The sequence below is a fragment of the Python bivittatus genome, unplaced genomic scaffold (assembly GCF_059951505.1).
Source record: "Python bivittatus isolate LINGU-HERP-01145 unplaced genomic scaffold, Pbiv_v1 ctg000210_np1212, whole genome shotgun sequence".
Taxonomy (NCBI): Eukaryota; Metazoa; Chordata; class Lepidosauria; order Squamata; family Pythonidae; genus Python; species Python bivittatus.
The window spans coordinates 8,142,428-8,159,435 of NW_028277053.1; the positions used below are offsets into that span (position 1 = coordinate 8,142,428).

The 17,008-nt window shown below is 43.6% G+C and overlaps 1 protein-coding gene and 1 long non-coding RNA gene across 2 annotated transcripts; one reads left to right on the forward strand and one right to left on the reverse strand.

The window, feature by feature from the left end:
- Positions 1-2,986: 2,986 nt before the first annotated feature.
- PAOX (polyamine oxidase) lies at positions 2,987-14,177 on the forward strand. Its single transcript, XM_007431027.4, has 7 exons — positions 2,987-3,495; positions 5,159-5,648; positions 6,062-6,261; positions 8,849-9,104; positions 10,682-10,794; positions 11,058-11,215; positions 13,304-14,177. Exons 1-7 carry the CDS (start codon positions 3,318-3,320, stop codon positions 13,457-13,459), a joined length of 1,551 nt encoding a protein of 516 aa, XP_007431089.2. The 5' UTR covers positions 2,987-3,317; the 3' UTR covers positions 13,460-14,177.
- A 962-nt stretch (positions 14,178-15,139) lies between these two features.
- LOC112540973 (uncharacterized) lies at positions 15,140-16,986 on the reverse strand. The gene is made up of 2 exons (XR_003085010.2): positions 16,849-16,986; positions 15,140-16,226 (listed from the first exon to the last, which is right to left on the reverse strand). It is a non-coding gene; the product is annotated as an uncharacterized LOC112540973 (long non-coding RNA).
- Between the last annotated feature and the right edge of the window lie 22 nt (positions 16,987-17,008).

Sequence of the window (17,008 nt, forward strand, 5' to 3'; positions counted from 1 at the left end):
GAAGGAAGCTTTACTTTTGCTAAGCACTAAAGATCATCTTGTTTATTTCCTGCACTCTGTGCCTTAGTGTAGGCAACTAAAGCCATGGACTTCACAAGCCAATGTTCTTCCTCATTTTTTTATTAGGCCCCATGAAAGCAATCCTCTATCTTCCTACAAAAGCTTGCGAGCCTTTATCTGACCCGCTTACTTCAGGGATTTTGTCTGCAACCCTGGCAAGATTTAGTTCAAAGCCCTCCTGATTCAGTTCATCATGCTTTGGTCAAACAGCTTTACAAGGACTGTAACCCTTTTCCCACCAGCAGTTCATCATCCAGAATACTCAACCTATGCTCTCTTAAATGTTCGTTCTAAAGGAATAAGCATAAACCAAAGCTTTGCCAGGCTATATTGTTAGCTAACGGTTCGCTCCCACGTGCATCACACCTAACTGCTGTTATATGTATCGTCCTTTCACTGTTTTCCCCTCCCTTTTTTTTTACTTCTCTCCCAAGACAATAATCTCATACAGTAATTGATTTATTATTCCTTGAGATAACACAGGACTGTTTTTACTGCAAAGACTAACATGGCAACTCCCTTGGAAATTATTTATGAACAACATTGAAAGCAATTCTGTCTTTCTCTCTCCCACCTCAGAAGTGATTCTGTCTCTCCTTCTCTCTCTCTGACCTCTCCCTGCTTTTCTTCCCCCCCCCCCCAACACACACACACCCAGAATAACTGCATGTATGTAAAATGTTCTTCTCTCAAGGCTATTTCATATTTCAGATCAATTGGACTATCATCCACCAAACTTGTGCTAACAAAGTTTTTAAGGTGCCACCAAACTTTTTTATTTATTTATACATCTTGGAAAGCAGCACGAAATTAGTTCTAACCATGTGTTTAGAGAAGACAACATCCAGTTTGTGTACAGGCTGGGCTGGTTCAAGGTGCAAAGTTGCCACTGTAGAGGAACCCATAGAAAAGGCAATTATAGCAGATACCAAAGTGGAGTCAGAAGTTCAGAAAGCAGAATCATAAACAAGTCAAGATCAAGGTTCAGGAAAATACTTTGGCAATAAATAAAAGCAAAGTAGCAGAATCCAAAGAAAGTCCAGAGGTGAGGAGCATAAAAGTTCCAGATATCTGGGATGGAAAACAGTGGCCTATATCATACATAACAATAAAACAGGATATTTAACCCTACTTTAATAGGCCCATGTTCACCTGACATACTAAATGCAGTGAGAGCACATTGGCACCATCTTTAAATGCCAGTGTGCCATGTTTTAGACTCACTGCATTGTACAAACTGTGTATCAATGCCATTTTGAATCTCTTTCACCTGGATGCTCTGCCTTAGGTTTGTTCTTGGTTACAGTGCATGAATTAAGGATACCAAGATGGTGTCTGGGCTCATAGGACACACCAGGCTAAAATGTGATTGGCTAGTTTTTGGTTCAGAAAGTTGAATGTACCTAGCCAATAAGTCCTCTGTCCTGGGGCAGCTGAAAGCTCAGATCAACCAGAATGGTAGAGGATTAAAAATGACCATTTTTTAATTTTTTGCTTTAGAATATAAAAAGGATTCCCTATGCCAACTATCTGCCTCTCCATAAACAGTTCAAGCAACTATTTGGCCAGATGCCAATAATTTAGGGAAATAAAAAGTGAAGCTTGTTCTAAACCAGTGTTTCTCAAGCTCAGCAACTTTTAAGATGTGTGGACTTCAACTCCCAGAATTCCCCAGCCAGCTTCTTCTTAAAGCTGCTGAGATTTGAGAAACTGTTCTACGCAGTCCAGCTTCCCAAGGTTTTGATATGAAGGGCTCCCAGTGCCCAAGATCTCACCCAGAGAATTCTCACACAGCCAGTTTCCTCTGTGATGAACTCTGGGCTACCAGATGTTGCAACCCCTCCCTCACAAAATGCCCCTGCAGCTTCCTAGCAGTCTTCCATGCTTCCAGTTTCAAATATGTGTCTGGTCTGTCCCCTCTGGGCCCCTTTTGAAGGAGAAGGTGCTCAATACAAGCCCATCCTTTTCCCTCTCAGCTGCAGCTGTTAAATAAGGCATCTGAGCAAAGTTGGACCCACGTAGGATCTTCATGGTTGTACACGGGACCTACATAAAACTATCATCAAATCACATTTATGGTGCAGAAAAGATGCAACGACAGGTCCATCAATGTTGAGTACCTCCATGGAACCTTGTGATTTTTGTGCCAAATCTATCTGATGCTATCCACAACTGCTTTGACGAATGTTGTATCCAGGGGAATGATGAGGAAGCTAAACTTCTGCTTTCTCTAGATCTCTCAGTGGTAGTCGCCCAATTTAAAAAAGAGCTTCTGATGGATGGCATGAAAGGTGGGTCAAGTTATGGCTGTGGTTCCAAGCCCATTTGGAGGATAGAGTTTTAAAAAACCAGTGTTCTTAAGGCAGAATCTCTTTGCAATCTCCTGACCATAACCTCAGGGATTATCTGGATCCCTGAGTTTGGAGTTTGTACAACACATTTAACTGGACAGCGAGGGTTGGTATGTCATGGAAACCTTGACAGCTAATCTGAAGCGATTCAAATTAACTCTCTTGGTCAACCCCACCATACAAATAGTTTATCAGGGGTGATTATTTATTTGGTTGATTTTACCTTTAATACCATCCAGAACAAGAGTTCACATTTCATCATTCTGCTATTCCAGTTTTAGTTTTAGCTATTTATTTTGGAAGCCCTGGAGGATTACAGCTAAGCCCATTTATGAAAAAGGCTAGACACGACCTGGGCGATACAGTCCTTTAATTTCCCAGGAGAACGGCCCTTCTCTCGCAAATTTCAAGGATCGCTTTCACAGCCCTTTCCCCGAGGAGGAGAAACGCCTTGAAACTCGTTAAAGGGTCCCGGGAACGGGAATCACGGTTACCCAGAAGGCCTGTCATAAAAGCAAGCCGAGGAAACTCAGTGCGCTGCTTTTCGTTTTTGCAAAAGTCATCTGGAGGCAGGGCCGGAACAGACATGCCGTGAGATTCAATTCTCCCCATCTCTTCGGGCGGTGGGAAACTTCACCAGCGCTTTTCCGGAGCGTCTCAAAAGCAGAGGAGACCGCGCCGCATCGACGAGGGTGCGAGGAGCGGGACGGAAGGGCTGCTCCGGCCCTTCCAGCCTCTCTGTGCGCAGCTGGCTGCTCCTGGCACCACCCCGTCCGGGCTGCGCCGCTCCACCCCGGCTTTTGCACGGCCCCCGAGCAGCCAGGAAGCGCCGGCGAATAAGGGCACCGGTCCTCGCCTTGCGCCCGTTCCCGGCACCCGCCGCAGCTGCAGCCAGACGCCCGTGCCATGGCGGGGGCCGCGGGAAGCTCCGGAACGCTGGCCCGGCCGCGGGTGCTGATCGTGGGCGCGGGCATCGCCGGGCTGGGCGCCGCGCAGAGGCTTCTCGGGTCCCAGCGCTTCGCCGACCTGCGCCTGCTGGAAGCCTCGGGGCGCGCCGGGGGCCGGATCCGAACCGCGAAGCTCGGTAAGCAGGGCGCTGCAGGATCGGGAGGGCCAGGGCCGGTCGCGTTGGGCGATCCTTCCCTGGGAGGCCGGCCCGGGAAGAAGCGTGGCTCGCTTTGGAGAAGCGCTCTGGGCGCTCTCGCCAAGGGACGAACCGGACTCGCCCCCGGGTGCCCTCGGCCCCTTTCGGGCGGGGGGTTTTCCTTCCAAGCGCCTTTCCCTTCGAAGGGCTCTTCAGAGTGCAGAGGCCTTCCCTGGCAGGGCCCTTCGTGGTTTTTTGCAGAAAGTGCCCTGTAAACAGATGGCAAAGTCAGGTGGGTGCTTTGCCGCCACCTCTGGGCTGCAAATATCCGGATAACCACCAGAGGACACCCAAGGGCCAGGGTTTCCTGTACCCCTTTGCTGAGGGCAACTGGATTTTTGTGTCCCAAATATGGCAGACATGGCCGAAAGAGATAGTAGGGGTGACACACTTGCAGGGGCCAACGTCTTATTTCTCAACCCAGGAATGGGAGGAGGGTGCCCCATTCTGCTGCCCAAGGGCCTGTCATCACCTGCAGGAATGCTGTCCCATTCCCTAGGGGCAAATGGGAAGGATGCAACTTCTCTCTTTTGAAACAAGACATTCCCTTAAGGCAGCTTTTGTACCCGGGGTTTGAGCACAGGCATGGCACATTTCCACATTTCTCTCCCGTTCCTTGTGGGACTTTTTCTGTTGTGCCAATAGCGAGAAGACCAGCCGGTGACATGTCAGACTGAAAGGATACAAAGTGGGCCCAGCTGAAGAGAGCAAGTCTGGGGCTGGGTCAAGCAGGTTTTGGACCCTGAGCTTGGACCCTGGACCCTGGACCCTGGACCCTGGACCCTGGACCCTGGACCCTGGACCCTGGACCCTGGACCCTGGACCCTGGCCTCCAACAATTTTGGAGGCCTGCTTCTCCAGGACAGAAGCATGGGTTTGGAGAGATGAAGGTTATCACCTGCTTGTTGAATTTGTTCCCCTCCTGTTACAGAAGGAATGGCCGTACAATGGCCCTATTCACACAGCATGGCTGACCCATGAGCTGGCAGCATAGGGTGAAAGACTCGTCAGTTATCAGACAGACATTTTTCAGTCCTCCCCACAGCAAGGGAGGCTGTCCCCCTCCTTCCCATCTCTTTGCTGATGATGTGGGAAACTACCACAGAGTGCCTAGAGAGGCCCCATTTTTATAAAGCCTCTCTAGGCTGTCATCTTGGTCACAAACAGAGGTACGAAGGGGCAGTTAAGTCAAGTTCACATGACTGGGGAGTGAGTTTAGCCTTGAACAAATCCAGATAGTTCAGGGCTAAAAGTCATTAACTCTTGGTTTATTATGTGGATTTTGGAATTTGCACAACACCCTACCTTCCCCCAACTCCAGTTAAGCACATTATTATTATTATTATTATTATTATTATTATTATTAATATTATCATTAGATGTTTATCCTGCCTTTTGATATATATAACTCAAGGCAACAAATATGCCTAATGTGCGAACAGGGCCTTTGTACTGTAAACACATCATCTAGGCTGGGTTTGCCCAAGGTAGGCGGACCTAGCCGTGTGTTCTGCAAACCTAGCAATTGGGTTAACTCAATAAACCATGGCCTGTTGCAATGTTGAATTAAAGATGGGTTACTTTCCCTACCCCCCACCCCTAGGGAATAAATTGGTTGAGATTGGTGCTCACTGGATACACGGGCCTTCAAGAGAAAACCCAGTCTTCCAGCTGGCATCAGAGGCTGGATTGCTTGATGAAGATGCTTTGACTGAAGAAAACCAACAGATAGAAGTGGATGGGCATCCAGTAGGGCCTTTTGCCTGGTATTCCAGCCAGGGGCAGGAGCTGAGTCCTGAGCTAGTGGGTTCCATGGGGGTCCTCTTTTCAAGTCTCTTGGAAGAATCACGCAAGTTTCTGCATGTGGATCAAGTGCCGGTGCCCAGCGTGGGGGAGTACCTGAAAAATGCTGTAGCTAAGAAGCTGGAGGAATGGCCTGATGAAGAAGAGACAAGGCGCCTAAAGTTGGCCATCCTCAACTCTTACTTCAAGATGGAGTGCTGTGTGAATGGGACTCATAGCCTGGACCTGGTGGCGTTGGGGCCCTTTGGAGAGTATGCCATGCTTCCTGGCCTGGACTGTACCTTTCCCAAGTGAGTGCTACCTCAACTCTAATTTTAAAAAAGAAATAATGAAAATCCTGCTATTTCATCCCCAGGTTTTTCTGGTGTCCTTCAGACTCAGTTGTCCGAACGTAGATATAGTGTTTTAGCTTTGGAAGGGCAAATGAGTTCAAATAGGGACACATGTTTTTGGATATGGGAGTTTCTGTTAAATGGATCTATTTTAACTGTTTCTTTACATGTGTCATGTCTTCTGCAATCTATCCTGTTAAATTCTTTTCCCTCACATGTTCTTGTGGTTTTCTTCCTTCTGTTTTGGCCACCTTCCTCTTTTATAGTGGGCAGCTTGGATCCTGAGCCTCCAATTTAGTAAGGGAGGGAGCAAAACTGTATGGAAGCACATTTCAGATCGGGCTGCCTAATTCTATGTGTGTTCCTCTTAGGGGTTATGAAGGCCTCACAGACCACATAATGGCATCTCTACCCAAAGGGATTGTGCTGTTTGATAAGCCGGTGAAGAGAATTCATTGGGGAAGATCTGACTTGGAGGAGATTCCCACAGGACGATTCTTTGGAGTGCAGGTGGAATGTGAAGATGGCGAGAAGTTCTTAGCAGATCATGTCATCGTTACAGTGCCTTTAGGTGAAATCTCAGTGGCTTTCTGATTTTGTCCATTTGGTTTCATTGCCATTGTGTCAACATTTTTCTGCACAAAAACACAATAAATTTACTTTTCATACCTGGTCAGCATGTGCTGCCTGGTTAGCGAGCAGTGAGCTGGAGAAGGCCATGGGAGAAACACCTGAAAAGAAGTCACTTAGGGCACCGTTGCTTTAGCTGTTGAATTTAGAGCTTCCTTTTCTGGACAGATCTCCAGCTCTGTGCAGTAATCGGCATAGTAGGTCATAGCTTGAAGATCATGTAAGTGAGCCTACTCCCTGCTCCCTTATGCAAAGACCTGGATTCTTATAAAGATTAGTGCAACCTCTTCCCCTTGCCACAAGATTGTTTTGAATACAGCACTGTTGGAAGAGCTAAGGGTCCAGGTTGGGGACAGATCATACTGGAGAAGGTATATCTTGGTGGCTGGTGTGGGTCTTCCGGGCTGTGTGGCCGTGTTCTGGAAGTTTTGTTTCCTAACGTTTTGCCAGCATCTGTGACCGGCATCTTCAGAGGGCAGGAGCACAAACAGGAGCAGGGGCACAGAGAGAACTGCTCCTGTCTGTGCTCCTGCACTCCGAAGATGCCGGTCACAGATGCTGGCGAAACGTTAGGAAACAAAACTTCCAGAACACGGCCACACAGCCCGGAAGACCCACACCAGCCATCGTATTTCGCTCGTGAAAGCCTTTGACAATATATCTTGGTGGTCGCTAAGAACGGACACCAACTTGATGGCAGATAACAAACAGCTTCTTCCTTCAGCTACAGGTTGTGTGGTTCCTGCTTTACCTGTAAGATTAGTGACCCTTAGTGGATCTTCACTGAATTCATACACTCCAAGTCATGGCTTATTTGAACCATGGTTTGTCAAACAAGCCATCGTGACCTGATTCACAGATGTTTAAGCTTTAGAAGCTTTACAAACCACACCGGGTGGGTTCACAGTTTGTACTAAGCCAAAATCAAACATCAAAGAGAATGCTTTTGCATCACGTGTGGGGGAAGGGCCTATTTTCCCTTGCATTTATTTTATTATGCATATGCATATACAGTACATTTACATATGCACTGAAGTTGGATGCAAGGAGGTCTTTGGGGTTTAGCTGTGGTAAGATTATTTTAGGACTTTCTTTACATTTTTTTGTTTCTTGCCTCAAAATGCCATCCATATTAATTAAGAGAGATTCCATGGCCCACACAAACAGGATTCAGTGCCGTGTTAGTCCCTGGCATGTAAAATTTTCAGGATTTTGAAGCAATGGAGGGAACCAAGTTTTTTTTTTTAATGATGTTCTTGGGAATAATTGAAATATATCCAATATCCAATATTCGTAACAATCTTTAAATCAACTCTTACTTTGCTGCTTTATAAAAAGGAATTGTTTATAATGTGGTTGCCTATAAAAGCATGTTCAATGTATAACATCAGAACATTATTCTATTTAAACAATAATTATAAATGTGTTTGTTGAATTTACTTTAAAATGGTTGTCTATATGCATATGTTTGGGTGCATGTATCAAGCCCCAAACTACTGATCTGTAAAGCAACGTGGCTTCTCTTCATTTTTTTCTCCATGAAAACAGGCAGCAAAGAAGTTAATGTTGAAACAGAAGCCGCTATCAACATTGTGATAAAACAAAGGAAATATTGTATTTTGGACTTTGTCTTCCATTGAATCAAATGAGTTCTTTTTCTCTTTTTCTAAAAATTAGAAGACTGAGAAACAGGAGGCAGGGAAATCAAAATACTTATTTTTCCACACAAATAGTGCTAAATCACTCTTAATTTTTATATCCAAAGTATTATCATTAGCAAGTTTCTACTACTGATCCTTCACTTAGGATTTTCATTAGAAAATTGAATTGTATTGAGACAGTCTTCTCTACCTTTTCTCAAGTTAGTCTGTTTCTTGATTTGATGTATTTTCAAACATTGGCCAAATTTTCTCACATCTTAACTATTTGACATCCAAAATGAAAATACTAGAAAATACAGTAGAGTCTCATTTAACCAACCTTTGCTTATCTGACATTCCGTCTTATCCGACACCCCTAAAAAAAAACACAACACGCATAAATCGGCAATGAGAAAAGTGTGCCGCTTGTTTGCGAGCGTGAGTTGCTCCTGACAGTGCAGCATCGCAACACAAAAATCGATTGCAACAGGCGCAGCGGATCGTTTTTTTTTTTTTTTTTTAACTGCACTCAATTGTTACTGTGTGTTATCCGACATTTTCACTTATCCCATGTTCTGCCGGCCCGTTTATGTCGGATAAGTGAGACTCTACTGTAGTTAATCATCGTCTCCCTCCACCATTTTTTTAAAGGCTTTGGGGAGAAAAAAAATGTCCCCCCCCCCTTTTTTAATCTGGCCTTCATAATTAATTAATTCTAAGACAGTACAGTCTCTGAAAAACAGCACTGGATCATTACATTTCCATGGCTTCAACTCCTATATTGTTCTTGAATGCTTCCTCAAGAATTTGTTCAATATTCTCAAATGAGACATTTTCCTCAAATTCTGGCGTGTCCTAATCTGTGCTGTGTCATTTTCCTTTTCATAGGTTTCCTCAAAGAACACCAGGAGACTTTTTTTTGTCCTCCTCTTCCATCACAGAAGATGGTAGCAATAAGACATATGGGTTTTGGGACAGCCAATAAAATTATTTTGGAATTTGAACAACCATTCTGGAAGCCAGATTCTGAAATAATTGAGGTGGTATGGGAAAATGAATCTCCTCTGGCTGAGCCTCCTGCTGATTTGCAGAATACTTGGTTCCAAAAGATTGCTGGCTATGTTGTTCTCCAACCACCTGAGAGGTAAGAAGAAGGAAAGATTGAAATGAGCTACTCTGGGAAGTTATCATGTGAACAAAGCTTTGATCATGTCATGAATCTCAAACAGAGGGAATGGCTGGGCTTGAACTAGTAACAAACAAGTTACAGTAGTCTGTAATCTATGATGATTTCACACTTTGCAGCGTTGCTATCCATCTGCTGATGTTATTTTGCTCTATTGTACATCTTAACTTACAACTCGGAGGAGAAATTGAATTAGGATGAGTCTTACATTATCGAGGGTTTGGCATTTCAGCTTTCCAAGGTCTGAGATGTTTGTCTTGTACATTCCAAATAGTCTCTGGGAATCACAAAAGATCCAGGGGTTGCAGAGTAGATCTGAATGCTGGACTGTAAGAGCAGCTGTTGGGGGTTGCAACAAGATGCTTCTACAGGTAGTCCTCGTTTAGCGACCACAACTGAGACCAGCAACTTGGTTAAGTGAAGCGGTCTCTAAGTGAAACCATGCCTGTGCTTATGATCTGACTTTAGCTTTCCTTTGCTTTACAGACTGCAAAAGTTGTAAATGTGAGGGTTGGTTGTAAAGTTACTTTTTCATCACTGTCATAATTATAAATGGTCACTATATGAGGCCAGAGCAAAACAAGGACTATCTGTACCTCCTTGAATAAGGTCAAAGATTTCAGCACATGTATAGAATCCACTGCAGAGAGAACAGCTGGAGAAAGATTTGGGCTTTCTGCATGGATGTCCTTAGGGAGGCTCCCCCACCTCATCCTTAGTCTTACAGAATGTGTAGAATAAGCCTAAAGTAGCCCAGTTTATTAGGGAAACTGACAGTTGCTTAGTTCAATCAAGAAAAATTCCCCATTAATGAGATTGTATCATTGCACAAAGTCATTTAATTGGTCTTGAAAATGCCCATCCTGAGGACAGCTGTAGTGGAAAAGGCCTTTTCAATTATGGAGTCCTTGTAAAAACTCTACACCCCCTGCCCCCATGTCCATATTCAAGTCCTTTCAATGCCAAGCTAAAACTTTCTTCTCCCATTCATTTCAATCTTTTTTCAATCCATTTTTTAAAGATTTTAAGTGCCTATTCTGTACAGTAAATATTGGGTAAATGATTTTACATCATTTCATGATACTTTTGTGATTTATTTTCATTTTACTATTTTTGTTTTTAATAAATTCAACAGTATTTCTCAATTTTAATAACAGTGTTTCTCAATTTTAATAATTTAATAATTTTTAAAAATTGAACAAATAGGCTCTATTTATTTATTTGCCACCTTTTTGTTCAGAATGAATACCCAAGGCAGTTTACTATTTAGGGCAGAAAACAAAAGATGTGACAAAATTCAAAAAAGTACAGTAAATTAAAATATGAACGTTAAAAGCCTAGCAAAAGAAATGTGACAGTACATCCTTTCTAAGAACAGAAAGTGGAAGCCAAGTGTAACTTCCAAGAAAATACATTCTATAGTATAGTAAATAAGAATGCTGAACAGATATCATTCTAGATTGGTAGATCAAGGATTAATGAATTGTAGGCAATCTTGCTTTGCAGTGTTCTTCCTCTGGTCTTTGACTTTACAGGTATGGGCATATACTTTGTGGCTTCATTGCTGGAAAAGAATCTGAATTTATGGAAACTCTTACAGATTCTGAGGTTCTCACAACTTTAACTCAAATATTTCGTAAAGCAACAGGTAGGTGTTCTTTCTGAGCAAGTGCTGGATGATCTATAGCAGGCCTTATGCAATATTCTGTTAAAATATGGCCCTAAAGTTTCCACAATTCTACCCAATTTGGGAGGGAGGGAGGAAATATCATTCACCTTGCCTTCACTGAACATCAGTATTCCCCAATGAACTCTGTATTCTCAAATTGTTGGGAAAGGTGAGGTATAAATCCAATAAATGGCTAAACTAGAAAATAAAATATTAATTTGCTCTGCGTTTGTTTCGATCAGGAAATCCACAACTGGCTCCTCCAAAGAATATATTGAGATCTAAATGGCATAATGAACCTTATACCAAAGGTTCCTACAGTCATGTAGCTGTTGGGAGCTGCGGAGAAGATATTGATGTACTGTCTCAGCCCCTTCCTCAGGAAACATCTGATTCCAAGGTAAGCATTATGGGTCTATAGCAATATGAAACCTTCCAACTGTTATCGAACATCAGTGAGTTACAACTAAAGGCAGAGCTGAGAACCATGGAAAGGGCATTCAAATACACTGGGAGAAATGGCTTTTTTCTACCTACTAGGTAAATAAAATTTTGACATCAGGAGTATTTTCAGAGGGACTGCTGCTTTAAATTTTCAAGGCTGGTTTGTAATTGGAGAGACAGCCCCTCAAATAATCAAACACTAAACCATTTAGAAAAGGTTTACACTGACACTTTAAAGTATACTTCAATGAGCAACCTATGCAGCTCCCTAGGTATTATCCCTATATCTTGTAGGATTGCACAAATCAGCTTACATTAGATTCAAATTGGTCATTCAAGATTTGAAGAGGGTATGACTCAAGTTTGTGATTCAAGGACAACTTAATTTGCTTCAAGTTCTTTCATGTTCAAGTTTTTTTTATAGCCTGAAATAAACTATAATGAGGAAACTTCAAAACATCTGAAGCTAGTTCACCTTTCCACAGAATAGGATGCTAGAAGACCTTACTCCTTCAAGATTAATCGACGTTTCAGTTGGATACCTCCCAGAATTTTACTGCAGTACACTTTTGAAGTATCCGTACCTCTTTTGGGGCAGATTTTAGCAGAATTAAGTATAGACCATCTGTTCCCAAGCTCTGGAATGTTACCCCTGAAATTTGCTCCCACCCTACTGGTATTTCAAAGGGCCTTAAAGACCTGGCTCTTTGCCCAGGCCTTTGGCAAGGACAGCTGATGCCCTGTTCCTCCTTTCTGTTCCCCTCCAGGTTTGTTTTCATCGCCATCGTTATTCTTTGTCTTGTGCTGATTTTGTGTTTCTTATATTGTTACTTGTTTTTAAATGTTTTAACAACTGTAAACTGCCAGAGTCACTGGGAGCCGGGTGGCATATAAATTTAACAAATCATTATGATTATTATTAAACTATCCAGCAAAGAAGCAGGTTGAAACCAATGCAGAAAATGGTCCACCCTGGATTGTAAATATAAACTGCCAAAAACTGATTTTAAAACATAACCTCTTAATTCTTCCAGTTGCTTTCCTGGGGTACCAGGCTTGTCATAACTCTAAGGAATCACCACAACCTGCCCTTGTAGGATCATGTTTAATTCTCTTGGATTGGTGGGATTTCTTGGGTGCCAGATTTGGCATTGCTAGTAGGTGCATTTTCCACTCCTGGAAAGGATCCTCTCATCACCATCAAGATTCATTGGTGACAGAGTTATGACTTGCAGAGAAAGCAGAAGCAGGCTGGCACAGTGAGATATAACGCCTCAGGGATCAGGAGATCAGAGAGAAGCTAACACAGAAAAAAATGGCAGCCTTGCCACTCTACACTCTTAAAAAGAGTTAACTGTTGGGGCCCATGGTTGCATTAGACTGACAGACATTCTTAATCAAGACATTGAACCTGCCCCAACCATGCATAAATTTAAAAGATTTAATCCAAGAATGCTTGCTGGTCTGATCAGTGTTGAGGCCATGTTCAATGTGTTGAGAGCCAAGTTCAACTCCCATTTGCATTGGCAACACCAGCACAGAAGTGCTATTATTTCATTACTACAAGAGAGAGCAAAGTTGAACCCTCAGCTGGCCATATTAAAGGTGCTGGGATAATAAGTAAAGCCCATAGTAATGTTATCATTGGCACCTGAAAAGAGTTTGGGTGGACGAAGAGCCAGTGAGCTGATTGGCTGACTATTCTTGTCAATGTCAGAGCTCAGCATAATTATTCAACACACACACTTCTCCATAAACAGAACTAAAGTTGTCAAATTATATTGAGAAACTAAATACAACCACCTCAGAAGCACCAGGAAAACCATCAAATCTGTGTAGGACTTCAAAAAGTGAAGCAACACTTTGATTTGGTTCAATACTTTGATTCCCATTTCTATTTGCAAACCTTTTCAGAGGTTTATCAAATCACTAGCTGACACATCCTGATACTTAAAGACATGCATGTCAACTGTTCTACCCTTCACCATGACTTGGTTGTGTTAGGTGATCCAGGCTAGCGTAACATTGCTGTTTCTCGTTGCAGCTCCCCCAGGTTCTTTTTGCAGGAGAAGCTACACATCGCACATTCTATTCTACTACTCACGGTGCCTTGTTGTCCGGCTGGAGAGAAGCAGACCGTCTCATCCATCTCTACGACATGCTTGAGTCTCCACGTGCTTCGCTAGAAACCAGCAGCTGAAACAGCGCCTTTTTCTTTGCTATTTTCTCACCAAATGTCATGAGAAGTGGTTATGGATACTTTTAATTAGTCTGATAAAGTTCCAGGAATCTTTGTTCTGTGAGTCAATTACTAGGAGCATTTTTGTCAGAGGATATGACAGTACTAATACCTCAACTGTATGCATTCAGTTTAAATTACCCTCTGCTTATGTCACTATTTCTACCTCATCTGCTCCTAGAATGCTCCTGAAGTCACTACATACCATGGAAAGTGAGCTGAGGTCTTTAAATACACTGGCTAAATTTATACTGTACATTAAGCCACAAATAAGCAAATAAATTTGGCTTATTCAGCCACTGATAAGAGCATACTAAGCCACATTGGGAATTATTTGGTTTTGGCTTATTATGTGAAAGAACCTGGTTTATAGCTTGGTCTGTTATACCAAGAAAGCAAAATGTGATGTTGTGATAAAGCTCTGGATTTGCATTATGTGAGAACCCAGCTACTGTATTAAATGTACTTTTTATGACATTCCCAATATGCTGCTGAGGCATATCCTGTAACAGAACAAGAAACCCTGGCTATAGGCTGCCTTCTCACACTGTGCTAAACATTGTCAGAGAGAGTGAGTGTTTGCTTAATGCACTACATAAATCCAATCAGTTCATCATAACTATGGTCTGTTTGAAACATCTTCAGATCATGGATTATAAAGTTGATTTCTTTGAAATAAGCTGTATTTAACATTAGCTATAATTATTTACCAGTACAAACTGTAGTTACTAAAAACAGAAGTGATCTGTTTTCTCATGGCTGTGTGGGAGGGAAGGGCTTGGGTATCTATCCTTGTTTTTGCATGGCTCTTATCCGTAGCAAATAGTTTTCTTAAACCAATTTACTGGGTTCATGTCTCCTCCTGAACCATACATTAACCACACAGGCTAAGTTCACACCACTTTGCTAGGATACAATGTGGCTGAGCCTATGGGACAGCTACACTCATTCCCCAACCCATCAGGATCACCAAATGCTCCTGAAAGGTTCTAAAGGTGGGCAGAAGAAATGAAGGACAGAAAAGGAACTGGAAAGTGATACTTTTGCAGTAAAACATAATTCATACATAGCATGTACATTTATATTAAGATAAAGGCACCCTCAAGTTGAGTTCAACCTCTGGTAACTTCAAGGAGGAATCCATGCATTCATTTGGCAACAGTATGGACCTAGTGATTTACTACTGCCTTCTTCTGGAACGCTTTTTGGCTCCTCTGTCTAGCATACGCTATTGAAATTTCCTGTTGCTCTTGCATCCAAGTATTAACTAGGCCTTCTTGACATGTTCTTACAACCCATTATCTGTACACATACACGCTGCCTTGGTCTTTCAATTTTAAAGACACTCAGGTATTGGGAGGATTGTCCACAGAGCTACACTCCTCTTTCCCACTCAGTGTAATTTCTTACTAGCAAAGTTGATTGAAAGAAAATGTGAAGGGGTCAAATATATAAAATGTTCAGTTTATACCTGAAATGTGGTTTTGTTGCTTTTCCCTAAGCTGGCACATGATTATATTTTATAAACCAAAACCTTGTTAGAAATTCTGGTTTTCATAAACTCAAATTTGTAGGTGATCGTAATTCCAATGACATGGATAAGCTTTGGTAAAAAGGCCACATGTGGTGTAGGGAGTAAGATGGTGGCATATGTTTATCATCTTTTTAATATTTTATGACAGTCATTACTTAGTTAACTTTACAACAATGATAATAAAGTTCTAAGTTCTTCTCATCATTGTCCACTCAGTTATAAATATGCAGCAAAGTCTTTTTATGCAAGGCTCAAATTCTTCAAAGTGTCCCGGATAAAGCTGAGAGCATATTTAGAACTGAATTCAGATTCTGCCACAAAGGACAGAAGAGAATGAGAATCCTCTTGCATTTATTCTCTATCAGTCCTTTTTCAGGACAAAAAGTCTTCAGATAGGTCTGCCACTCCAATGTTGGAGCAGATGTGCATTATATATTTGCTCTATCACATTTTTACACTTCTTAGCCTATCTATGGCTATGTTTACAAGACCACATTTTTATTTAGCATGTTGTGTAAACCCAGCCAGAGTTTACAGTCCACATAGTATGATGTGTAAACCCAGGAAGTTGGGCTTTCTGTTACTCAGTTGTTAACCATGCTTAAGTGCACCAAACTTAACATAGAGTTGAACAGAGAGTTAAAGCAACAGGGATTCTCCACCTGATTTCAGGAACCATGGGCAATCACAGCCCTTACATCTCAAAAAAAAAACAGCTTGAATACCAATACCATCCACTGTGAGAATGTGGCTGGGAATTAATATGAGAAATCATGATTAAGCTAACCATGAACAAGCAGATAGTGCAAACATAGCCTATGGCAGGTAAAGCCAGATCGTTACACTCCCCAGTGTTTTAATAACAACTGCACATCTAGGGAGAGATGCGTCTCTTCAGCCTCAAGATGGATGCTGGTGCCTTTCTGAGGCAGTCAGGTGAGCTGTGCTGCCTAGGGGGCCCAGAAAGAGCTGCTAGTACCAGTTGGTGCAGCAGATGAGGTATCTCGCATCCTCCAGCGGGGCCAGGAGCCAGGCCTGGCAGTAGCTCTTGGGGCTACTGGCTTCCTCGGGAGCCGGGGCTGGCAGCGACTCTGGGCTGCAACCGGCATTTTCCTGGATGGGCTCCTCCTGAGTCTGCGTAGGATCCAATTCAGCTTCTGCCAAGGCTTGGCTGTCGGAGCTCATTCCGAGAGGCTGGGAGGGTGGAAAGGAGAGAATTACGAACAGGTTTTCTCGTAAGCCAAGAACCCACCCTGACTGCAATGGATGTTTTTCAACCCCAATGTGACCCAAATGCGAATCTGAGAGTCCCCAAATGGGGGGAGGGAGGAGGTATTTTTGCCCCGCCTTTTTTACATATATAATTCAAGACAGCAAACGTCCCTAATACTCCTCCCTCCTCCTGCTTTCCCCACCACGACAACCCTGCGAGGTGGGCTGGGCTGAGAGAGAGGGACGGGCCCGGCGGCTTCCGTGCCGAAGGCAGGCCCAGAACTCACCGTCTCCTGCTTTCCAGCCCAGCACCTGAACCGCGACACCAAACGGGCTCACACGGTAAAATCAAAGAAAACCCCGGCTCGTAACGTCTTCCTGAAGACACCTACTACGCCAAATGGGCTCAAGATGACAGAGCTGGTTAGCTTAACTCCAGCAGCGTCCGTTCGGACGACTCTGGCCCGCGAGGGCCGGGCGGGCACGAGACGCGGGGCAGCCGCCCTGTCCGGCGAACCCCACATGTCGTGGGGACACGGCCAGAGAGGCGGGATGGACTGCGGGCACTGGGAAGCAACCAAGGGGCGCGCCCGGGCAGCCTCACCTCCTCAGGGATCCTTCTCCGCACTTCCGACCGCCAGAGGCGGAGAACGAGCGCAGCGTGGCCTCGGCCCTCCACTCCCGCCGGGACGACTGAGCGCCGCTCCCCGCCCTCTCCAGGAGGCGTCACAAGCGCCCCTCCTCTCGCGGGGCGGAGCCTCCGT

Bases quoted from the DNA above. Each gene is read 5' to 3' on its own strand.
- PAOX (XM_007431027.4), top strand. From the start codon at position 3,318: ATGGCGGGGGCCGCGGGAAGCTCCGGAACGCTGGCCCGGCCGCGGGTG. The intron at 9,105-10,681 runs GTAAGAAGAAGG...TTGACTTTACAG, and splicing joins GTTCTCCAACCACCTGAGAG to GTATGGGCATATACTTTGTG. The intron at 11,216-13,303 runs GTAAGCATTATG...TTCTCGTTGCAG, and splicing joins AGGAAACATCTGATTCCAAG to CTCCCCCAGGTTCTTTTTGC.